At 45.7% G+C, this 25,971-nt stretch overlaps 1 protein-coding gene across 1 annotated transcript in view; it reads right to left on the bottom strand.

Annotated features, from left to right (window-relative positions):
- Positions 1–25,971, bottom strand: part of FAT3 (FAT atypical cadherin 3) — a 662,119-nt gene that overhangs the window by 11,762 nt on the left and 624,386 nt on the right. Inside the window, exons 21-24 of the mRNA XM_046016531.1 lie at positions 25,527–25,684; positions 17,792–18,260; positions 3,619–3,772; positions 1,058–1,713 (exon numbers count right to left, since the gene is read on the bottom strand). Coding sequence (XP_045872487.1) covers positions 1,058–1,713; positions 3,619–3,772; positions 17,792–18,260; positions 25,527–25,684 — 1,437 coding nt within the window. The remainder of the gene's footprint in view (positions 1–1,057; positions 1,714–3,618; positions 3,773–17,791; positions 18,261–25,526; positions 25,685–25,971) is intronic.

Raw genomic sequence — 25,971 nt, 5'->3', positions numbered from 1 at the left:
ACCCCAGCCTTTGGAAACTCCTGATACAAGGGCAAATCTGCTGCTGAAATATAAAGCCATATGGCCTGATGAAAAGCCACAGGTTACAACAGAGCTTGCCTTAGCTTCATCCTCACCGTGTTAGGAAAGGGAAATCAAACACCATTGCTCAATTAGATGTTCATTAGCTGTTCATGGAAGATAGCTATAGTCTCTGCTTTCCCTTCTCTTTGGTCCTTTTTAGTCTGTTCTCCATGGGTCAGTCAGGGCCATCTTTCAAAAATGTAAATTTGATCATGCTGCTTCCCTGCTTAAAAGCCTGCACTCATGTTGCCATTAAAATGCATTCACTTTCCCTTGTTGCTCCCCAATCACCAACTACCTAGACCTCCTTTCTGTTCTTAGACATGTCAAGGCCTTTCCCACCACAGAGCCTTTGCACCTATGGCTCTCTGGCTAAAATACTGTCCCATGAGGCCTGAAGGAGAGGGAAATACCACTATCTGGACTGGACTTTTCCTACCTTGAGATTCACCCTCTTATTTCATGGATGCTGCATTCCAGCCAAACAGAATGGCTGGTCTTCCAATTGTGTGGGTTCCTCTGCCTTTCCCCAGACCTTTAATCCACCATGGTCCAACTCAGTTTTCTCTCTGCTCCTCTCAAGTCTTCACCTTAAGTCTAGAAATACTCTCTTCTTCTGATCTTCTGGAACACGTTTTCTGTATATCACTTCTGTCTGCTTGCATTACCACCAATGGCATGCTAGTGTGAGTATAGCATGGGTTTTTAGAGCTGGCAGCTCTGGATTGGCCTACCAGTTCTGCTGCCTCTTCCTAGCTCTGGGGCCTTGGACACCTGATGCATGCTTCTGGAGCCTCATTTTCCCCATCTGTCAAAGACGGATAAAAACCAGAGCAATTTTTCTGGACACTCAGTGCCAGAACATAGCACAGGGAGTGCCCTGCCCAGGCGGGTTCTCTCTCCTTTCCCCAATTTCCTTCCCCAGTGCCAGGCACACCACAGCTCCCCAGCGACACTAAAGGCACAAGCAGACCCACGAGGGCCTCCTACTCACTGTCGGTTCCTGTGTCCCAGCCATTCTTCCGGATGGAATCGCAGTCCGAGCGGCAGGGCGACACAGCAGGCAGGTTGGGGGCCACGCTGCACACGACTACACCACGCCTGGCCGTCAGGATGCGCGGGGACTCCGGGTGGAACGTGGTCATCTCCTGGTGCTCGCCCCCCAGCCCGTCCACGATCTTATCCAGGTTGCTCCTGGAGTCGCTCTGGAAGCACGGCGTGTAGGCCATGGGGCGTACGGGCACCTGCGGGGGCCCCACCTCCTGGTAGACATTGCGGCCATCCCCGCTGCCGCGCAGGTTCCGGAACGGGATGCCGTTGCTCTTGTTGAGCAGGGCGGCCGTGGCGGGGTCCTGCACCAGCGTGATGTTGTTGCGCGAGTAGTTCTTGCGGAAGACCTTCTTGCGGAAGACGATGAAGAGGATGACCAGGATGAAGATGACGACGAGGACCACGGCGATGCCGATGAGCTCCTCCTTGCCCACGTACGAGTGGCCGGCCTGGATGTTGGGCACGACCACGGGCCGCAGCCCGCAGTACTGGCCCACGTAGCCTGGCGTGCAGTTGCACACGAAGGAGCCGAACACGTTGACGCAGGAGCCGCCGTTCTCACACTCCTCCCGCTCGCACTCGTTGACATCCTCCTCGCACCTTCGGGACAAAACACAAAACCCCTCTCAGACAGCGGGCCACGCATTGCTGTTCAGGGCGGCCGTCTCTACAAGGAAGTACAGCGCCCCAAAGTCACGTGAAGCGAGACAAAGAGTGATGGTGTGCGTGTGTGCGTGTGTGCATGTGTGTCTGTTGGTGGGGGAGGGAGGTGGTGGGCACCTCTTGGCAGGTGGCGCGAGTTGTCATGGTGAGTTAAGGTACTTCTCCCAACCAACCAGATCGCTCCCAGATAGTCTGACCCTCTCCAGATGGGAGCAGGGCGAAGACGTTGGGAGGAAGAACAGATGCTGTTGGAGAGGGGCTGGTCACTGAATCCTCGGCCCGATGCACTTCAGGGTTTAAATTTTTGCGATCTGAGAAAAGTCATGCAGTACATGTCTTTCCCATTCTGTAACACACCCACCCCACTGCTGGAACTGGTGATGCCATAGGACCCCAGAATGAAACTATGACAAAACATATGGACATTCACACTAAATCAGAGAAATAAAGACTAGAAATAGTCTTGGAGCAGTTTTGGCCGGTTTTGCCACCAAATTAGTTTGCCACTAACTTATCCTCAACCCTTTTAGTTCTCTGAGTTGCTAAGATTGAACTGCAGAGGAAAAGCAGTGAACCTGTGTAACTTATACAGGCTTTCCCAAGAGGAAGAAATCCTTGGTTCTGATATTTTCCTCTACAGTTCTGGTAATTTTTGGTCCCTCTGGGAACTGTGTGTGTGTGCGTGTGTGTGTATATGTGTGTGTGTGTGTTTGTGTGTGTGTGTGTGTAGGGTGCATAACAGAGAAAGTGCACAGGTGGAGGGCTAAAGATCTATATATTTTACAGATTCTGTGCTTACCATAAAGGTTAGTACTAATGCAGATGACCAGGAAAAAATGATTAAAGCATTCTAATGAAAAATAATTAAATCAACTTTATTCTCTTTAAAGCAATCCGTGACTCCCATTGAGTATAATTATAAGGCAAACATTTCAGTCCTTTTCTTTGCTAGTTTAACATTACATGAGAACATAGAACTTACTCCTTCACTTTTCTCTTCACTTCAGCAATTGCTTTGGTGTGTTCTTTTAAAAGGCGTGATCACTTATATCTTTGGTAATCCACCTTTTAAAATGTAGTCAAACGTTCCTAATTTGAACAGATTGAGGCCAGGTCATTTGGAAATTAGAATCACAGAGTATTTAAAAATAAATGCAGCTTTATTACTTTAAATTACATCCAACCATTCAAAGTCCGCTAAGTATTTCCTGGTAAAGTCCTCGGGAGATTTGCTTTAATGAATACATAAGACTGATCTGTAATTAGAATATCACTTGCTTGAGATTACATATATATACTTCTCAAACGATCAAGGATTGTTGGCAGTGGCGTTTTACTAAGAGCTTAAAACATACCCTTTCCGTTTGGCTCACACTTTAATTTCCCTCATTTCTTGGGGGAGAAAGAGTTTGCAAAGGAAAGGTAGGCTCTAATTTCTCAGAATGATCATAAAACGTTAGGCGGTAGAGTCCAGTTAATGAGTTCTGGGGAAATGGATAGTATGTCTGCCTCAGAATTATACCGGAAATATAAGGGGTCATAGATGATTTTCTTTAAAAGAACTGTTTCCCTAACTACAGAACACATAGTAATTATGTAAAAATTTGCAAATAGAGACATATAAAGTTAAAAAAGTATAAATTATTAACAACCCCATTACCCAGAGATAATCCCCGTTAACAGTTATATCATTTGTAAGCCCTCTTTTTGTAAAGATATTAACCTTATGCCTGTCCTACTAGTGGTAGGTAAGTCTTTTATCCTCTTTAATTGTTTACTGTTTGGCTTTCTTAGCAACAAGAAGCAGAGGAGAGGAAGGCTTGTTTGCACATTCTCACTTACGTGACTCCAGTGAGCCCAGCTTTGCAATTGCAGATGAAAGTGTTCCCTATGGGGTCGCAGGAGCCTCCGTTCTGGCAGGGGTTTGGGAAGCAAGCTGTGATCTCTGACTCACAGTTTCTTCCGGTGAACTGTGAGAGACAGGTACACTGATAGCCTAGAGAGACAGAGGTCCTCATGAGCCACAGTGCCATTGGCAATGGTTGGAGTGCAGGGACTTGGCCATCACTCCCCTTCCCGACTCCTCCTAAACCAAATCTTCGGCGGGGCCCAGATTCCAAAGATGATTAGCGTATTGGTTATTTTGAAGTTGGGACTCATTTGCCACAAAGATGCCAAGTAATGCTTTCCATCCCCACTAGTCCACAAAAACGCACCTAATTAGCCACAGGCCTAAATGAGAGTGAGACTGGTAAGAGACACCCAAGGAACAGACTCGGAAGAGCAGAGGCCAAGGTGGGGAGAAGACGCTTTCCCCAGCACACTCCTTCATAAAAGGCAGGATGCTTCCAGGGAGGAGCACTTTACCCTAGGTACCATGCTAGCTCCTTTCCTGAACCCCTTTCCCAACCCATGCCCCTTCTCTGCTTAGCTAAGACCCTCAATTCCCACCTGGAGAGGAGGTGAGGGGAGGACAGGGAACATGCGGATATATATTGACTCAAATGAGCCTCAGTTTCACAGATGCACGGGGAAATGGAAGAATCCTAGCCTTCACCCAGCTCCTGTATTTGGTCCCTGATTTTCACATCTTTGCCCACTTCCTATATTTCTGCTCATGAACCCATTAGGAGGAAATGGGGGTAGCATCCTTACCACCAGGAATATTAAGTGTCAGAGAAGGTAAGATTGTAAGAGGACAGTGGCATTATTCACCTCTCAGAGAGGGAAGGGATGAATACTTAGTAAGGGTTTTCTTTTGCCTACTTTAAAAAAATTAAAATTCCTTTTCCTATGAAAGGTGTAATGCACATAGTAAAGAGTCCAATGGTTCTCTAAGTCCCACTTAGTACAACAGCAGCCCTATAGGCCATTGAACAGGAAAGCTGACCTTTGAACAACATGGGTTTGAACTGCCCCTGCTCACTTATGCATGAACTTTTTACAGTTCGGTACTGTAAATGTATTTTCTCTTCCCTATGATTTCCTTAATAACATTTTCTTTTCTCTAGCTTACTTTTTTGGACGAATACAGTATGTGATACGTAAAGCACACACGATATATTTTCATTGGCTGTGATGTCATCCGTAAGTCCTCACGTCAACAGTGGGCTATATTCAGGGGTTAAGTTTTGGGGAGTCAAAAGGTATACACAGATTTCGGCTGTGCAGGGGATCAGCATCCCTAACTCTCACGTTCTTCAAAGGTCAGCTGTACTCATTGCTAATTCAACACCGAACTCTTCATGGACTAGTTCTCTCTGGGGGTTGCTGTTTGGCCTGGTGTTCTGTATTTTCATACGTTGGAGAAATCTTTCCTCTGATGCCTTCTGACTGAGAGCCTCTGAGGCTGCTGTCCCTGGGATTGCCCTCTCAGCTCTCCTGGGCTGGATCTAGTGTCTTTGGTATCCCCCATCTTCCTAATTTCTTGGCTTACTCCCTGTTTCCTTAGGATCTATCCTACGGTAGCTGAGAAAGGGTTTGCAGGTCAATATTGTGAGACCGTGCATTGCTGGATATGTCTTTACTTCACCCTTACCCCTCTTTGGTAGGCTGTGCCCAGAATTCTGAACAATTCCTTCCATGTGGCCTTCGAGAAACCCAAGGCCTTTTGGTTCCTGAAGTTTGTACGGGACCTGGTTTCTTTTCCTCTACAGCAACATGGAGGATCTTCTCTTGACCCCCAATTTTCTGAGATTTCACCATGATTTGTGTAGTGTGGGTTTATTTCAATTGGCCTTGGGCACTCTGGAAATCCTTGTCCTTTAACTTCTTCAGAAAATTTAATTATTTCATTGATGATTTTCATTCCTTTGTTTCCCCTGTTCTGTCTTTATGGAAGTTTTATGATTTGGATCTCAGATCTCCTGGACCTTCCTCTAATTATTTTTCTTATATTACATCTCTGTGGGTTTTTTTTTTTTTCCTGTGCTTTCTGAGATTCTCATCTTCTGAAACTTTACTGAGATTTTCATTTATGTTGTCATTTTCCAGGGGCTCTTTTTTTGTTCACTAAGGTTTCTTGTGTGTGTGTGTTTAAACAATAGCACAATAGCATCCTGCTCATGTTTTGTGGTTACAATATCTTATCTCTCGAGGATATTAATATTTTTATGAAGTTTTCTCCCTGCGTAGTTTTCTCCAGGTTGTTTTTTCTCCGTTTCTTTGCTTTGGTCTCTGTGATGATGAATTTTATGTGTCAGTTGGACCAGGGTATGGTGTCCAACTGTTGGACAAACACCAGTCCAGGTGATGGTGGGAGGGTATCTGCGGATATGATCAACACTTACAGTCAGCTAACTTGAAGCAAAGCAGATTACCCTCCATGATATGGGCTAGACCTTATTCATTCAACTGACTGCTTTAAGAAGGAGGAATTCTGCAGCAACATAGAAATTTTGCCTGAGTTTCTAGCCTGCTGGCCTGCCCTGTAATCTCAAATTCAAGACTACAAAATCAATTCTTCCCTGAATTTCCAGCCTCTTGGCCTACCCCATAAATAGGTGATTTGCCAGCCCCACAATTGTATGAGTCAATTCCTTAAAACTATCTGTCTATCTGTCATCTATCTAACCATCCTATTGCTTCTGCTTCTCTGGAGAAGCTTACTACATTCTTTATCTTCCAAATTAGAGGATTTCCTACCTTGTCCGGCAATCCTTCCTAATCAGTTCATATCGCAGAGTGGGACAGTAGAAATTAGAAATCTGATGGGAAGCTCTGAGAACGTGAGGGGGTTTGTCAACTGTGATACTGTGATACTGTTTCCGTACCACTGGGTTGGTAAATTTCCCCACTTATGACCCTTATCACCTGCCCAGAGGGAAAGTGAAGGCCTGGTTTCTAACATTTGGGAGACTGGATGGTAGGAGAGGAGGGATGGCTGCGTGTCTCAGCATCCAATGAACACATGAGACTCACTTCTACCCACCCCAGCTCTGACCAAGTGCAGGGCAGACCCAGGCCCTCCCTGCACCCTGTCTTCTCACCCATGCAATCCACCATCACCTTCAGGCTCTGCCGGGGCATGGGGAGGCATGGTTACCTGGCTGCACAGAGAGAAGGCAGGAATCTAGGGTTGTGACTGCCTCTCAAACTGGTTTTTGACCAATTCTTATTTTAAGCACTTCTCCCCATCTCTTACCTTTCTAGAAGTGACTAATGCCTCCAGTTCCTGAGCCTTTTGGGGATTCAGTTCCAAGACTCCCTTCTACTGGTCAACATTTCAGCCTCTTGAAGCTTTACTTCTCTCTTCCTTACCAGGTGTCCCTTTGCCTCCCACCTTCACCCTTGTTGATGCTGCCTGTTTTCAAGTCCCCGTACTCCTCGGGGCTTCTGGCTTACGAAAATGCTCTTACTCATGTGGTGGTGGGATTGTGATGGAGAGCACCACATTACCTGGAAGTGACCAACGAGACTTTCCTCGTTTCTAAGATCTTTTGTAAATGCTGTAAATAACCATTCTCACTCTTGGCGAACCATAAGAGACTATGGACTCTGAAAAACAACCTGAGGGTTTTGAAGGGGGGGGGTGGGAGGTTGGGGGAACCAGGTGGTGGGTAATAGGGAGGGCACGTATTGCATGGAGCACTGGGTGTTGTGCAAAAACAATGAATACTGTTACGCTGAAAAAAATAAATAAATAAATAAATAAATTTAAAAAAATAACCATTCTCACTCTTAGTTGAGGGGTTCTTGGGCTAATCTCTGTTCCCCAGTGACTGAGGTTGAGATTTTATGGATTGATTTTTTTAAAGTTGATTGATTGATTGATTGATTTTAGTAATCTCTACACCAAACAGAGGGCTCGAACTCATGATCTCGGAGATCAAGAGACACATGGTCTTCCTGCTGAGCCAAGCAGGTGCTCCTATAGATTGATTTCTATAGGCATAACATAGTTAAAAATCTCTGTATTGAAATAGTATATGTGCTCGTTTATGTGTACTCAACCCACAATACAGAGATCGCTCACATATAGGGGGACCTTATGACCGTCTGGGTATTCCTACATTCTGAGAAAGACTTGCCTTTGGGAGGCAGGTGCAGGAGGCAAGAGAGAACTCTTCACATTCACAAAAGGAGGGGGCCGTGTGGTCCCAGCCTCCCCGGTACCAAGAAGCACAAAGGGCCAGAGATTGAGGCTCTAAGAGAGAGACACGGTGCTCTTGAATGCAGCAACAGTGAAACACCAGAGAACTAACTCTTAAGGAAAGAACGTTGTTAATGCAAACTGTGTCCAAAGGCGGTTGGTTGGCCTGATGTCTGTGGACAGGCTGCAGGAGTTTGAGATATGCTTGCTTTAAATTATGCTGACTTGGAGGTTTTTTTTTTTTTTTTTTTTCCAATTTGGGAAGCTGTTCACCCTAATGGAGTCAAATGGGATGATGAAAAACAGTTAGAACTGGGAAAAATGTGTCTTTGTGTCACCTGGCTAGTCCTTGGCCAGAAAAGCATGCCATTTAGAGGTAGAGTAACTTGTGAGGATGAATTAGACTCCCTTCTTGACTAAAGGAAGGGACGCCACAAACACAGGAGAGAACTTGAAGGAACATCAGTGACGAGGTGGAAGGGGAGCCAAAGGAGCAATCTAAGACAAGGTGGGTTGAGGTGGGTAAAACTCCCCCCTCTCCAGCTCCCACTGGCAAGCTTCTGACAATTCCCCAAATACAGCCACAGCAGAAGGCGTTGGGGGGAAGGGAGGCACAAGGAAGTCCTGTCTAGATATAAGGGACATTTGAATTACTATCATGGAAACTGGATTGTAACTAAGGTCACGGGTTTGATTTCTTTGATTTGATGTCTCGGTGCCTTGGAAAATCAGAATTTAAAATGAGGCAATACCTCTAGTGCACTATTTTACTCCCACACATTTCCTTCTGCATTTTGTCATTTTCATTATCTTTTGTGGGCTAGCTAGTGTTACTGGATGCAGCTGCCAGTCTGACTGATTAACCTATTCACTGACTGAGTGCCTAAGCCACAGGCAGTTGTTGGCTGGCGCCCGCTCACTACATTCTGAGAACAGACTGCTAAATGGTCGGGAATTTGGCAGGCCCGTTGTAATACCCTTGGTAGCCTGACGTGAGTCACGGTGGGAGTATCTACATTACAGAAATCAACAAACACTACGAACTGGGGTTTTGATTTCTAAATTTGGGTTCCCAGCACACCCTGCAAGAGGGACTAAGGCGGGCACTGGGGATACAAAGATAAAAATACACCATCTACACACATAAAGGCAGCTACAAAACCACCATGAGAACAGGCATGGGGTGTGGCAGGAGTACAGAATGGAAACATTGGATCTAGGCTGGAGCAAACCACACCTGACAGAGGGGATCTCTGCTTTATATCTGAAGATGATGATGTCAATGATGATGATGGCAACTGACACTTGTATGACATTTATTCTGTGCTAAAAACAGTTCTAAGCACTTCGCATCTACTGATTCATCTAATTTTGAAAAGAAGCCTGTGTCGGAGGTACTATTTTTCTTCCCATTTTCTAGATGAGGAAACTAGGGTACAGAGAAGTTGATTGCTTGTTCACAATCATGAAGCTGGTGTGGATCTGACTCCAGAGTCCCCAAATTGTTCAATATCCCCTGAACTGTATTTTTAGCAACTGTACTACATCACAGTCTCTTTCTGGATTCTCTGCTTATCCAAAGACAGAAGGAAGCTGTCTGGTATCTGCTCGCACGATCTCAAAACCATGGGGCAAAGGAGGCAGAGAACATTTGGAAAAAAATAATGCTTGTAGAACCTTGAATTTGGAGTTTTTATGTTAACAAAATGAGAGGGGAAAGTGACTGAGTCTTATTTTAAAGTGGTCAGATTTTTCTTTAAATGAAAGAAGAGTGAGATCTATCGTGAAAGAGGTTTCTAGATCAAGAGTCACTGTTATCATAAAGTTTTCCTTATGATCTCATTCTCCTGGCCTGGGCCTATTATTAGTAATTTTAGAATATCAATAAGTCTGCCACAGTGAAACTAAGGGATCTGATGCTATAGTGGTTTAAAATCACTCTGAGTCATTTTTTGAAGGACCACAATAACCCAAGAAGGAAAAATGAAAAGCCCCATTAACATTTCAACTCCGTGGGGGTTGGAGAGGTTAGTGGTTCGTTCGAGTACATATAACCAGTAAGTGATTGAGCTTGAGCTTGAATCCAGGCTTTCAGATGCTCAAACATTTCTACAAGATGATATCGGCATTGAAACTCATCAGGAGCGGGAACTTATCACTAGCTAGGAAGGGATTGTACTTAGACAATTGTACTTAGACACAACTTAGATGAGGAGGGGATTGTACTTAGACCCCACAATGCTCCAGGGAGAGAAGGAAGATGGACATCAGACATCCCTCTGGGAGCCAAATAATCATTAAATAGTAAGATACTGGCATCATAAAGTTTCTGCTCTTCCCAAGCATTACCATATGTAGGTCTAAAATACAAATCAAGGGCGGGGGCATGGTGCCTAGGTGACTCAGTTGGTTAAGCATCTGCCTTTGGCTCAAGTTATGATCCTGGAGTCCTGGGATCAAGCCCCATTTCAGGCTCCTTGCTCAGCAGGGAGTCTGCTCCTTCTGCCCCTGTCCCTGCTTGTGCACTCGGGCTCACGCTCTTCCTCTCTCAAATAAATAAAATCTTAAAAAACAAAACAAAACTAAAAACTCCTACAAATCAAGGAAACGGAATTTCAAGAACTATCCAGTCATTATTTGACCACAAATAATATTTTAACACTTCACAAATGTGAAAGAAAAATAAAATGCAGTGGATATTATCCAAGTCTTATTAAAGAGTAGTTTTTTTTTTTTCAGGGTTAAGGGAAAAGGCCAAATAAGGAAATTATTAGCAAGAACAACACCTTAGGGGTGCCTGGGTGGTGCAGTCGGTTAAACAGTTGACTCTTGATTTCAGCTCAGGTTATGATCTCAAGGTCGTAAGATGGAGCCTTGTTTTGGGTTCCTGCAAATCTGCTTCACATTCTTTCTCCTTCTCCCTCTGCCCCTCCTGCTTGGGCTTCCCCTGTCTCTCTAAAATAAATAAATCTTCAAGAAATTTTAAAAAAGAACAACAGCTTATTATGCACTAGGAAAACGTAAAGAACATTCTATGCATTAACTCATTTAATTCTTGACAATGACCCTATGTTGTAAGTACTATTATTACAGTTATTTCAGAAATAAGGGAACTGAGGCTTAAATAAGACAGTTTGCCTGAAGTTACATAGTCAATAAGTGGCAGACACCGCTTAAAGAAGTTCCCAGGTTCAAAAAAGACAAATCATTCTTAGCATTGGATACATGTTACAAAAAAATAATACTGTTATAGCTTCTCTTGCCCGGAATCCTGGCAAAGTGAGAAGTGTATTTTTAAGCCTTGCCTCAAAGCTGTGCTCTTGTTTACAATCCTCTAGTTACAGCAGATGCAGATGGCTTTGAAATCAGCCCCCGGACCAACTGAAAATGCCCCCTCCTTTCCTCGTTCAAAGAAAACTGCAAAACCTATTAAATGCAAAAAATAGAAACGGCTTAAGCAATTACAGAGTGACTGTGGGCTGGGTAAGCAAATAGTCAAGATCATTTCTGTCTGACTCCTTTGACTTATTAGTTGTTCTCCAAGCTGATTCATCCGGGTAATGGCCTCCACCCTCCAGGTAATGGCCTTGCTCCTCGGTCTAGGTGACATGATTCCAGTCAGGTATGGCTGCCTCGATAAGGTGACATCTGCCTGGTGCACAAAGGTGGACGTAATGACAAATGTGAGCTGGCATTTGGGATCTGAAGTCAGTATCAACCACTACGTTGCTGGATTATGGATTTTATCTAAAGACTCCAAGAGCTCATGTGATCTGGGGAGGCAGCCGTAAGGGGTTAGGGAGCTCCTGGGTCTTTTTAAGTTCTGGCTGTTAGCCACCAGCCAGATATGGTCACAGCTGAGCCGCCTGGCCTCCAGGAACCTCCCTATTTTTATCTGGTAATTGAATCTCACTAATACCCACTTCATGGAGGATAATAAGGCTTTTGGATCCATCAGCTACAATGTAGCACACACACATTAGGTGCTTTGTTGTTATAATTACTGTAATTACCATGGATTCTGAAATTAGCTGCGTTTCTGGGTTGCCCATCAACCAAAAGACTGAAAGCCATGGGAGTTTCTTACTCTGACTTTTAGGCTAAATCTTGGGAAATCCTGAAATGTCTAGTCTGTGTGAATCTCAATAAGCATGAGAAAACTCATACTTAATTCAGTGGGCCCATTATGAGATGCTAGTCACAAGTGGGGAGGGGGCTTGGCTGTAGAACATGGCCTGTCATTACTTCCTGTCTTTTACCACGCGGGGTGCAAAATGACCTTGGAAAGTGAGACTTGTAACTTTCCCTAGGACAGCTTGCTTACATTTCAACCATTGTATATTGGGCTGAGCTTCTAGCATTTTTCTTTGAGGATCTGGAAACACGTAATGTATTAACAACATTAGGCACACAATAAATTCTCACGTTCCAGCATGTTCTTTCGTGTTTACACACACCCTGACTGCTTTTGGGTTTTGAGGGTTTGGGCGTTTTTTTTTGTTTTATAGCAGTATCTACATGATTAATGCTGTTACCATAAGGTTTTTTCCAAAGTACCAAAAACAAGGTGCCTCAGGAAAAAGAAAAAAATTTCCTCATAAGCTGCAAAGCTCAGGCAAAGTGTGTCCACAGTAAGTGTTCCTGACTGGCTCAGTCAGTAGAGCACGTGAGACTTGATCTCCAGGTTCTGAGCTGGAGGCCCACTTTGGGTGAAGAAATTGCTTAAAAATAAAATATTTTTACAAAAAAATGATATTCATAGTATGGCGACTGGGAGTCTGGTTCCTCCCTTCTCTGTACCACTGTGCTCAGTGGGCCAGTGGGCTGAATGCATGCAGGAACCCTGTTCAATTCCCTTAAGCCAGCTGGGAGGGGAGGGAGGCCACACAATGGAATCTGTTGGTCCCAGAGATAGCAATGGGACTCCAGAATTTACCAAAAGTTTGAAGGCCTGAGTTTTTCAAGACCCTTACCAGTTAGGGATGCAAAACACTCACTAAATCATCACTCAAAGTATCTCGGGCAGCTTTGTTGCTGAAAATACTTCTATGCCCAACTCTTGGCAACATCCAAGAACTTGCTGTCCTGTGCAACTTACTTAGAGGGAGTAGGTAGACACTCTGACTTTCCTCTTCAGAGGGGAGCTCAGGGGGACCTCAAACTCCTGACAGACTAGGGATCAAAGTTCAAGCTTCACACTAAAACAGTGACAACCAAATCAGGCCGCACACCGAATGTTCACTTCCTGAACATCCAACGTCTGCTCACTTCTCCTGGAAATCACTGACTCACATTCCTGCAAACACAGAGTTTATTGGCATTCCCAAACGTCACTGGTTTGCAAGCTCAGATGTGCATAGAACTACCTTGGAGACTTGTTAAAAAAACAGATATCTGAACTCCCCTCCTTTGCAGATTCCGAGATTCCGATTTGTAGGTTTGGGTGTTGTTCCCCCCACACACAAACTTTCACTGAGAAATTTTTCTTGGTAGTAAGTTTAGCAATTTGCGACTATGACTCAGTGATCTAGCAGAAGTTCCTTTGACATGGGCAGCGAATGAAGGAGGCAAGTACGGAGATTCTTCTCTTCCCTTAACAATCAAGAGACTCTTCTATAACAAGTTTTCATTTTAATAAGGTCCTCAGGTGAGGCAGGTGCCTCTCAGAGACTGAGAACTACCATATATGTATATGTGAAAACAAAAAAAGAACTAGTTTTCTTAGGTTTCAGGGCAGTTCAAAGATAGAGAAAGATATCAGCATATCACCTAGAGATCTTGTTAAAATATAAGACTTGGACTCAGTGGGTTTGGGGTGGGATCTAAGATACATTCCTAGTATTTGCAGGGATGTCGATGCTGTTGGCTCCTAGAACACACTTTAAGTGACAAGGGTTCCAAGAGCACAGGCTGGAGGGGGGTTCCACAAACCTGGATCAAATCCTGGCTCCCCCACTGTACTAGCTGTGTGACACTGGGCTAGCTCCTGAACCTTTCTGGCCTGTGTTTTTAATCTGTAAAATGGGGGAGGGGGCAGGGAAGACTAGTACTGAGCCCAGTGTATTGTAAGAATTGTCACAGCATGTAAGCGCTTATCAGGCAAGCACTTACCATGGTACCAAGCACAAAGTAAGAGCGTAATACATGGTAACTCTTAACATTTACAAATTTACCAAGTTTTCACTTTAAGAGTTAGGCTTCTGGTCTCATGCAGAGCTGACAGAATGGCTATTTCTGGCCTGGTGACTGCCTGGCTCACTGCACTACTTTGCCAAATTATAGCTTAGCTTCAAGTAGGTTTTTCCAGTAATGGGCTTGAGCCGAGCAGGATGAGGCAGGGAGGACTGAGGACTCCTTATCCAGATTGTGGGTGCTCAGTGGGCAGTTCCCTACCCCGCAGGGTCTGGAAATGCAGGGGTCAGAGTGGGACGAGGCCATTTCTCCTCCATGGTGGTTGCTATTTCCAGTTCATGTTTATGAAATATATGTAATTCTAAGGCTTTAACAAGAGAGAGCCTTCCTTTTGTGGTTGATTTACAGAGTCATATTTACACTCTTATTACAAGTTAGCATTCCGGGCTCTAATTCCCTCGGGTTCCTGCGGCTCGTTCTCAGGACAGCTAGAGTTATACGCTGGTCAAACCTGCTGACCATGTCATTCTGAGCGAGCAGACGCGGCTTCCTGGCCGCTTCCTGCCAAGGGTCTGATTGGGTTTGGAGGAGGCTAGAACACAATCCCCCCTCTTTGAAATAGAATGCCTCTTGCTGTGGGTTGCTGCTTTAAAAAGTCTGAATGCTCTGGAAGCTGGGATAGCCACAGTTTGAGAATGAAGCCTGTCCCCAGGAGAGCCGATGACCAAGACGCCAGCATTCTTAAGTGGTCAAGGGGGTGATTATACTCAATTACATGTTCTGGAAATTTAAAGCGACACACAGCACAGGGTTCGAACAGCAGGAAGACACTGAGTCAATTAACTTTTGTCACCAGCATCCTCCCTTGCATGGAGTCACACCGGAAGTCCTCACTCTACTTTCTCTAGCCCTCTCCCCCTTTTTGAATACTGCCTGCATCCCAGCCTTTGAGCTGGGGAAGGGGGGCTCTCTCTTTCTGTGATTAGACACCTCTGCAGCCAGAGGACATTCTTTAAGGCATGAATATTCTTCCATTAACGACTGAGGTTTTTGTTCTTTTTAAACCATCCCTCACAACTAGGATGACTTTTTACTTTCTGTTAAATACCCTTACAATTAACTGCATAGTTTCACGACAGGAATTAAAGGCCAAATTATTGGTTATTTCCTTCCTGGCTTTTCTCCCCCAATTTCAGGTGTTCGCAGAGAAGATATAAGGGCCTAGCAAAAATTCCTCTCATAGATCCCCTGGGTGACTCAATCGGTTAAGCATTTGCCTTTGGTTCAGGTTATGATCCCAGGGTCCTGGGATTGAATCCCACTTTGGGCTCCCTGCTTGACAGGAAGCCTGCTTCTCCCTTTCCCACTCCCCCTGCTTGTGTTCCCTTTCTTGCTGTTTCTCTCTCTGTGTCAAATAAATAAATAAAATCTTTAGAAAAAAAATTCTTCTCATATTAACAGATAATAGTGGCAAGAAAATGGATTCCCTCTCTTCTTTTTTTAGAAGCTGAGGTCTTAGTCTTGATAGCCAGGAGCAGGTGGATAGATACCTCCCCACATATCAGAGGAGGAATTCTGTGCCTTTGCTTTCCTAGGGAAACCTAGGAAACAGAAACAGAAACTCAGTTCTTGGATTTCCTGGTAGGCGGTGAGGAGTTTGCTGGCCCTACATTCAGTACTACTGTGCACGAGACCCCCAGATTGGGGATCATGAACTGGGGGGTCGCTGAGGTAAGAACCACTGAGTCTCCTCAACTCAAGAGAAAGTAGGCTTGAAAGAAGAGAGTCATATAGATGGAGATGAGGAAAGATACTTTGTTTTAGGAAAACATGAGCTTCCAGGCACAAAGGAGACATTTGAGCTGATGGACGTCTCTATTGCCTTGGAAGAAAGGGCACCTATTGTGGAATCCCAGTTCCAAACCCAAACAGAGGGCAAAGTGGGGAGCAGGGACAAAGAAAAATAGGAGAGAGAATGCAACCAGGCCAGGGCGGGACTTCGGGGAGAGGAAAGCAAGTGCTTGAGGCCGTGTGAAAAGCATACAGCATGGGCATCCTCAGTGCTAAAATGTGGCTAAACCAAATGAGATTAAAAAAAAAAAGTAGAGGAAAATTGCCAGGTTGATATGAGTCACATTCACTTAATGAACATACCTGCACTGAATACTCTGTTCACGGATTTCAGGCAATTAAAAAACACTAAAATGCATGTCGCAGAGCAAGATTCCCTGTCTTTTTCCTTAATAGGGTGATTATTATCGTTACTATTATTTTAAAGATAACCCATGATGGAAGCCCATAGCTTTGCCAGCAAAAACACCGTCCTGCCATCGCTGAAAGTATGTTACAATTTGTGGCTATGCACCGGGCATTTGACATGGAGTGGTGTTCTGTTTCAACCCAATTTAATTATATGCTCCTTTTATATATTGTGGACGGTTCACACTAGCAGAATTGTTTTGCCTGGTGAAAAACTGGCCATGACTTGTCATAATGGGCTGGTTTATAGAACCACTGAAGTATAGTTACTGCCCATCAGTCGGGAATTATGGCACCATAACAACCCTTTATTTACATATACTGCTGAGACAGTAAAAACAGCAAATAGATTTCTTAAATCGAGACGGCAGAAATTTCCCCCCAGGGCACTTGGCCCTCATTGTGGCGGCAACATATGCAAGTCTAAATAACTTTGGTGTCTGTATTTCGGCAGTGTATCATTTCATGGACAGTTTATAACATTCTAATAATAAAATGGACTCTAAATTCGGAGTTGGGCTTCACAGACATTAGATGGTAATGCGCACAGCAGAATCTCTAAGTGATTTGTTAGGAAGGTTTAAAATTTGCTAATCACACTACCGCTGAGAGACTGCAAAGGGGCCCAAGTGTGATCAGGGGCTGTTGGGAGGCAGCAGAGGCTTCAACCAGGGGAGTGCCTGACCTAGTTTATGTCCGTGCAGGAACCGCCTCTGGGGGAAGTGAGGGATTCTTTTACTTCCAGACTCCCAGGACTTAGATGGTCTTGGCCTTTCCCTCAAACAGCAGAAGCCCTCCATTCCCTTCCTCCGCTTTTGTCGTCTCTCCTCTTCTTTCCTTCTTCTTCATGATATATGTTTGGGGGAAAAAACTGATCGCCATAGAGCCTCACACCCTCACTGTTTATCTGTCCTGAGATTCCCTGTAAATTGCCCTCTCTTTAGTCCTGACCCTCTGCCCCTTTACAGAGCAGTCACTGGATTTATTTTTAATGCGCACGTTTTAAAGGCATTCTCCAAAGCATCTCCACTCTCTTTCCATTCCTGGAGGGGTGGCTTTAACTCCCCCCTCCCTTTGGCTTCTAGTGAAGTTCCATGTCTGGGTGACAAAGGATTGCATGGGGGTATCATGATTCAGACTCTGCCACCAATCATCCTGCAGTGACACCCCGGTGGCTCAAGAGGGTCCTATTCCTCCCCAGGCCTGGAAGGATGTGGGAGGACAGGGGACGGGGCCCTGTGACAGCATCTCTGGACCCCTGAGGTCACCGCCCTGTGCCTGTAGCTTGCTGCGAAAGGACCAGTGACGCTGGACACTTCTCAAGCTCCCGGACCTTCCTAAAGGAAGCCCGGCCAGTGTCTGAGTGGGAGAGCACTCAGGGGGAAGCCTGTAAAAGCCAGTCCCTCGCAGGTCGATCGGGCCCCTCTGCCTCCCCCACCCCCACTGCCCAACCTTCTCTACCCCTATCCCCCCACCATCCCCAACCCCCCACCCCTGCCTGGTGCAGGAGCAGAGCACTGTGCATGCACTCACCTCCGGAGGGCAGGCCAGCGCAGCTGCCCCCATGCTGGCACGGGCTGCGCTCACAGGCGTCGGGGTAGAGCACGCAGCCCAGCTTCAGCTCGGTCAGGCCCACCACCTCGGCAAAGCTGCTGCGCTTGTTCTGTAGCGGAAGCTCGTTGTTATTCAGCACCACCGAGTCCAGGCAGCCCTGGAAGCCACTCAGCACCTGCGTGACCCGTGCGTCCGTCAGGCTGCGGATGTTATCTGCCTGCACCAGCGCCCCGAAGTAGATGGTGCTTTCCGTGTTCAGTGTCTGGAAGTAGAGGGGTGCCCTGCGCCGCTCCACATAGCTGTCGTCCAGGGACAGGCTTGTGAAATTGCGGTTGAGCTCCAGGAAGACGGAGTGCCAGCTCCCATCATTGACCGCTCTGCCGGAGATGCCCAGGATCCCCGGGCCATTGCCGCAGTCCAGCTGGAACCACAGCTTGCCGTCCACGATCTATGTGAGGGAATGAGCACCGGGTGCTTTTCAGTATGCATCTGGCAACAGACTCCTGGACACCCCTGTTCCCACCCTGTCCACGGGAAACCTCTAGGATGGAGGTTGCTTTTGGGCCAGTCCTAAGTCTGCGGTGGTTTGATCTCTCCCCATGATGTGCCGTACGTATGCCTGAAATGTTCCAGATCTTGCAAGGAGTAACACCAGCACATCTGCACAGATCTGCCATTAAATTTAACAATGTTCCTATTCTTTGGATCTGTGCCCTTTAAGAGGTCACAGCAATGTCTTGGTGAGGGGGTCTGATGATTCTCTGCACCCTTCTTTGTTATTACCACCACAGGAATGATTTCTGTGAACTCAATATTTATTTACAAATATTTATTGAACATCTCCTATGTCCTAAGCAGTGTTCCAGGTGCTATGGAGACCACTCTGAGCAAAAAGAGTTACTATCTCTGACCTTAGGGGCTTATGTTTCTTTGTGGGGGAGATGGCCATAAGTCAGATAAGCACTGAAATAACTAGGTACTCCACAAGCAAGTCTGTGTGAAGGTTCTAGAAGGGAGAAAAAGAGGCCAGGCAGAAATAAAAGATCTCCTACTTCCCAGATTCATATATAGTTAAGATTTTAAAATGCTTCTACATTAAACACTCGTATATTCTTAAAACAGTTCTTTAGGGGACGCCTGGGTGGCTCAGTTGATTAGGCGGCTGCCTTCATGATCCTGGGGTCCTGGGATTGAGTGGGGCTCCCTGATCAGTGGAGCCTGTTTCTCCCTCTCCCTCTGCCCGCTGATCCCTCTGCTTGTGCTCTCTGTCAAATAAATAAATAAAATCTTAAAAAACAAACAAACAAACAAATGGTTCTTTAGGATGGCTGCCCATCATTTAGGTTGAGATTATCCCACAAAGTGTTCAGGACTTGGCCATTTGCTTAGAATATAGCAATGTATGTTTAATGACATCTGGTCCCCCAGAAGGGTTCATGCCTCATCGATGCTCCCAGCCCCCAATCCAGGGTCAGCTACAACAGAGACCTGCCTACATGGATTGCGCTGGTGCGAGGAGGGCATCCAAGTCTGTTCTGGGAGGCTAACAAACCACAGGGGGACATTAAACTCAGAAAGTGTGTGCCGTTGAGTGATGGCGGCCGGCCAGGACCTGTTGGCCGGGGACTGGTCCTCCACGGAGACCCAGGTTCAACTGTTGCTGAGGAGACAGACTGGCCTTTGAATCCCTTGGGGTTCACCCTCCCCTCTGCATTTCCTAGAAATGCAAAGTGGCTTGAGGATCCAGGGAATGAAGCTGGATCCCTGTCCTGCCAACAAACTGATACTGGGCCATGAAATGACCTGCAGCTAGAGACTATGAAGAAACAAAAGGTACTTTGCAGGCCTTTTTGTGTGACCCAGCAAGGGGGTCTTGTGGGGGCCACCATCTGAGTCATGCAAGGCTGACAGGCCTTCATTTAGGATCTGCTGACATCAGTATTCTTGTGCCAGAATGTGGGCAGAGAACACAGACGTGGGGAGAGCGGGAAGGGCAAGTGAAGGGAAGGCAGACCTTCCAGATCTCAAAGAGGAAGGAGGCCCACACGCCAAACGAATTCATAGAAACAGACCGACCCACTCTTTCCAACACGTGCTTGATTTAGGACAGCCTGACGGGGATTTTTCACAGTATCGCTCATCCTCACGAATGAAATATTTCTCTCCCTGTGCTTCAGTGTGTTCCACAGGCAACGAATTCTCAGGGACTCACATGCCTGCCTCTGTGGATTCCCTAGCCCCTTCTCTTCCTGCATATAAAGTTATGCCGTGGGAACGTGCGTATATGGAAGGCAGGGGGCTGTGCGAACCAGGCAGAGCCCTGGGAAGTATGAATGGGGACTCTCACTCAGGATTTGTTGTGTCGCACCCAGGTGACCTGGAGAGAACTGGTTGACCTGTCTGGGCTTGGGACCCCTTATATGGCGAGCAGAGATTGTTGCTATGGCTCTTTTTCCGAGGAGCCTGTGCCCGCTGCAGAATGGTTAGCTACCTGGTACGCAGTGCACACATACTCCACTCCGAAATGCAAGTGTATACATATAAAGAGACTGGAGGCAAATATTTGTGTGTTTTTTCCGAGAGCTTTCCTTTGTGATCTACGCTGTTGCCTCGGTCATTTTTTGGTTCCACAAAATGGACTGAATGGATATTGTAAATCATACCAGTAGACTTGCTCAGGAAAAACTCCTGGGTAATATCCATATTTTTATTTCAATGTAAGTAATAAAATGATCAAATATGACGTTGGGGACTTCCTTCCTCTGGCACAGTCCATCTGCTGTTACGCTCTGTGGCTACAAAGGGGTGTCCCCAGACTATCAAGGAAGATCTGGTGGTGAAGCTGCAATTCATCGATGGTTTTGTAAGACAATGTATTCCATTAACAGATTTCCTCGGTCCATTCCCTTTTCCATCCCCACTCCTACCTCTTGGGATAATAACCAAGTTGCAAATTCATCCAGGAGAGCCAATGTAGCTCTACTGTACTCACATACATCGAAGTTCCATAACTAAGGGACATAAAATGATCCCATAGGAACAGTGAGTTTTCTTTTCTGCTGAGAAAAGTAACAGCAGCAACCTGCTGAATGATTGGGAAGCCTGATGCCCTTGGAAAACAAGAGTGATTAGTATCCTCAAAATTCTAGGCATTTGGAATTATAAGCCTTGTTTAGGTGACACGCCAGAGTGCTGATATCAGAGGTAACTTTGCAAATGTTCATCTTTTCCTACATCACAAGCCTATTACGCCAGGGAGGGAACACTTTCACGTCTGAGTCTGTTCACACTGGAAACTCATACTCTGATCATATTTAGTTTTTCTCTGTCTCCAGAATAGGGTAGACCGCATTCGAAAAGATCTCTCTTTTAAGAGGACAGAGCCTTCTCAAGCCAGACAGCAAGCTATTTTAATAGAAATTGTATTGCAGGTGAATGTGTTAAAAAAAAAAAAAGTCTGCAGTAATGATCTGAAATGATGTGCTGGGTTGGGGGAGGCAGGTCGGCAATTCAGTCCATGAAATGCATAATTCTAAGCAGGACTCTAATGTTATAAGATATTTAGGTCCTCAGTTTTGTCTGAAATCAGCGATGGGCTTTAACCTGGATCTTGAGTGGCTTGGGGCTTGGAAGACAAGCCATCAGAGCTCTAAATCATTTTGTAGGAAAGCAGGATTTTGAGTGAATAAGTGTAAATCATGGCACAAAGTCTTACTGCTTCGAATCTTTGGTGTGTGGCTCCAGCAAATGCACTGATGCCCCAAACTTGTGAGAGGGTTAGGAACTATTCTTTGTAAAGGGAACTTTTTGAAAAACCTGTTTTCAAGGCTGTCATCAATGGTTATCTGGCTCAAAAACTATGCCTTAAGGGTGTGCCTGAGTGGCTCAGTTGGTTAAGTGTCTGCCTTTTGCTCAGGTCATGAGCTCAGGGTCCTGGGATTGAGCCCTGCATCAGGCTCCCTGCTCAGTGGGGAGTCTGCTTCTCCCTCTCCCCCTGCCCCTACCCACACCCATGCCCTCTCTTGCTCTCTCAAATAAGTAAATCAAATCTTCAAAAAAATGCCTCATCATATGGTTTCACTCATATGTGGAACATAAGGAAGACCGTGGAGGACCACAGGGGAAGGGAGGGAAAACCAAGTGGGAAGAAATCCGAGAGGGAGACAAACCATGAGAGACTCTGGACTCTGGGGAAACAAACTGAGGGTTACAGAAGGGAGGGGTGGGGGAGGATGGGGTAACCAGGTGACGGGTATTAAGGAGGGCACGGGTGGTTATGAGCACTGGGTATTACATGCAACTGATGAATCTCGAATGCTTCATCAAAAACTAATAATGTACTCTATGCGGGCTAATTGAACATTAAAAAAAAACTTATATGAATAAATAAATGATCATCCCAGCCCTCCCAAACTCTTCTTTTGATAAACACCTGCAGTACTCCTGACCCACTGGCCCTGGTCAGAGGGTCAGATCCACTCCTGACTGGTTATTTTTGGGTAAGCCCACCCATTCTCTCTTAACCTGTTTCCTCACAGGCGGAAACGGATGGGCTCCCATCTAGGCACAGGAGAGTACAAAAATACATGCATGTATTTTGTGAAGTACTTTGTAAACTTACAGATATCTTATTATTATCATCCCGTAATTGTTATCAGTTAACTCACTTCTTAGTGATAGTCTTACACAGGTCCTGGAAACTCTGGAATCCTGTGTGGGCTTCCTTGTTACTTTTCTATGTTGGGAAGATCTGGCCATTCCAAGTGGGCTGTTTTATAAACCAAATGAGCTTTCCCTGACCATCTTCCTCTTATTCCTGGGGTTTTGAGTTAGCTGTATGGGAGAATCACCGAAATGAAACCACGTGTCATCTATAACTTCCCCACAAGATGAACTGATGACACTTCTAGATTAACAAGCAAGGACTTCTTGTGCTTTCGCTATAATATTGGACCCGAAAGACGGATACAGGGGAAAAAGCTGTAAATCTCTCCTGGTGATCTGACACGTTTCTTATACAGGTTTGAGAACAGGCAGAGAACCTATCGTACCATTTTTATTCTTGTTTGGGCTGCCTGAAAATTCACTCATGGTTTGTGTTCAACTGATATAGCAACCCTTGGTCTAGATTTTTTAATGATGATATTCTGCTCTTCCCCACTTCATTGGCTGGGTCTTAACCTTTTATTTTCATCTTAATGATGCTCTGATCTTACTGCATTTTGGTGTTTATGGTAAGCCTGGGACCTCTTACGGAAGAAGACAAGGTGTCAATGGTCAACAGAAGAATGAGCACCTTCACTGCTGTTAAGAGATAGTGGTGCTCCTGGTCCATGAGTATTTTTAACCCTTGAGGTCCCGTGCAATTCTTCAACGGTCTTCAAGGGGTGCCCTACACCCCCATGAATTGTCTCAAGTACTTTTTAGAGAACGGGCTCTAACTGGGAAAGTATAAACAACCACGAGGTGCAACTTAAACAAAGCATTTCAGTATAGTCATTGAACCTGAGTACAAGGCACATACTGTACCTAAAGCCAATGAAATTAAATCTTGCACGAGGCTGGAAATGTTAAGCAAACAGATTCAAATCCCCTAAGTGGATATTCCTGGCAACTGTAGGAGAATATCTGCTATAGTTCAGTACAGCTGTGTCCTGCTTTAGGCAAACTCAACATAGGAAAAGCAAACGTACTGAACAGACAGATTGGGGGTGATTATTCACATCACAAAGGGATTAATGGAAGGGTTCCTTCAAATAGCCACCATCCACTGTTTATTAGAATTCCATTTACAGAGATTCAATTTACACAACTCTCAGAAACACGCTTGTTTCGTGAAATACAATATACCTTAGGAGCCAGAGCTGCCTAAAAGGTTTAATTATTCTTCTTTCCCATCCCCAGGGACCTGCACGTTTTAGACCTTTGCCAGCGAAGTGTCAAATGACAAGCTCCGTTTTTAAGATCTGGCCATTCAGGCCCAGTAGTTTTGTTCGCTCTCAGATTCAGTGCTCTAGAAGAGATCTGCTAGTAGAAAGTGTCTGCCTCGTAAGGAAGGTCTGTAAACCAGAGGTCCTGTTAAGAGCTTGAAGGAGGAGACGGAGGCCCGAGACACTTCAGCTGAGCTCTTGGAGCTAGAAGCTCTGAAGAGCCAGAGCCCTTCCCCAGCAAATATACCAAACCCCACCACCCAGGGCTATTTAGAAAGTGATCCACTGACTCAAGGCAGGCGGCTTCGGGGCCAGGAGGTTAAAAAGACAGGACTTGGGTCTTTGCCTGTGTCTTCCTCCACCACGAATATTGGATTTGAATTCACTGTTTGCTAAAACTGTGCCTCGAGAGCTTCTCCTGTTGGCTTTCCCAGAGTTGAAAGGATTCTCTGAGTTCAAAGAGTGCGGGTAGTGGGAGAGTCCCCCACAAAAATTTTAAACCCACACTGCCCGCTCCCTCCCTCTGGCCACCACACAGCGCCCTGCAATACCAGAAGCAGGTGAATAAAAGTCGGTATGATAGGAGAAGCCAGAGGCATTTATTGTCCTACATTCTTTATCCCTCTGGGATGAAAGCCTGGGACACCTCATCGACGTGGATGTGACCAAGCAAACAATCAAAGGACAGAAGCTCTAAAGGCCCACCATGATCCCGATTAAGCCCAGTGATGGAACCCTAGGAAGGAAAAAATTGCCGGCCATTTCCACTTGTATGGGCACTTCCTACCGGTCAGACTGCTTTCGCCTCTGAATACACAATGGACTGGTACAGGGACCTTGCAAGAATAGGAGAACAGCATCAGATTAAACATCGCCCTCCTTCTCCTCCCTTTTCCTCCTGTGCTGGAAGGCTTCCTTGGGTGGACAGATGCCCAGAATGTGACTTCTGATGAAAAGATGGTAGCAGCAAGACTGAGAGCCGGGGGAAATCAGGCAGGAGAGCAGCATATACAGTGAGAGAGACTGGAATGCAGGTCTGGGCCCCGGCGTTTATGAGCTGGCCGACCCCGGGTAATGAACTTAACCTTTCTGAATCTGTTCTTTCCTTGACCAGATGGGGCCGATTGTGTGTCATAAACGTATCATATTAACTTCGTCATAAAAAACAAACAAGGGGCACAACACTGTTAGTATTCGTGTCATCGCTGGTTTCACGAAGGCACCAGAAGCTCTGAGCCGTGTACAAATGCCAGAGACTTGCTCTCAGGGAGCTCTGGCTCCTTTGGAGTGTTGCTGATATTGGCAAGGATTGCAGCAGTGGACAACTGGGGGCCACGACAGGACGCAGGGAACCTCCTCCACCCTAGATCTCCAACTTTCTCCCCGAGTAAGAACAGAAGTCACCTTTGGGGTCAGTGGGGGATAGGCCCGTGCGGGAGAAGAGGACACAGCCAATCTTTTTAAAGGACGACCCCTGCCGTGGAATTGATTAGGAAGTGCATTCTAATGAACTGTGGCATGATTACAGCTCCAAGGAGGGCAGCCCTTGAAACCACTCTAGAGAGAGATGCCCCAATATCTGAAGAGCCTACTCTGAAGCCGAACGTATAAAAAGGAAATGGGATGTTGGCACACTTCCCAGGACTGCGGCTGCTCCTCGTTGCCCTCCAGCCAGTTTCTGGTCTTCAGAACTTAAAAGACAAAAAAGATTTCAGGCCCCAGTTCGAGAGCCAAAATATTAACATGAGAACTGACTGCAGGAAAAGATAACCCATTTTAATTACCTTCAGAATTATGCAGGGATTTGCTCTGGTGTACATTATAATCCCGTTGCTTTGCAGGGTGCGCAGACGCAGAGCGAGCCGGAAGTCCTCTTCTTTGCTATTTTCAGACAGCCGGTATTTGATGTAACTGTTTCCAGCAAAGCTGAGAGAAGTGTGCCCTGAGAAGACCATTAGGAGAAGACATATATACTGGCAACATCCAGAAACGGTCAGAGACACAAGAGATCACCCAACAACCACCAAGCAAGTTGATGAAAGACCGTGGGAAGTTAATGAAGGCATTGAGGAGAAGCCGCTTTTGATTAAAAACGGGTTCTCTCCACTTCAGGTCACAGCCTAATCCCGAAGTGAAAAAAAAAATTAACTCACCTGCTACCAAAAAAAAAAAAAAAAAGAAAAAAGAAAAAAGCCCAGTGGGCTCATGCCAAGGGAAACTTGGTGAATT

Source organism: Meles meles, chromosome 8 (assembly GCF_922984935.1).
Source record: "Meles meles chromosome 8, mMelMel3.1 paternal haplotype, whole genome shotgun sequence".
In the NCBI taxonomy this organism is placed as follows: Eukaryota; Metazoa; Chordata; class Mammalia; order Carnivora; family Mustelidae; genus Meles; species Meles meles.
Note: the sequence above shows the minus strand (reverse complement) of the source record. Positions and strands in the feature narration are given on the sequence as shown.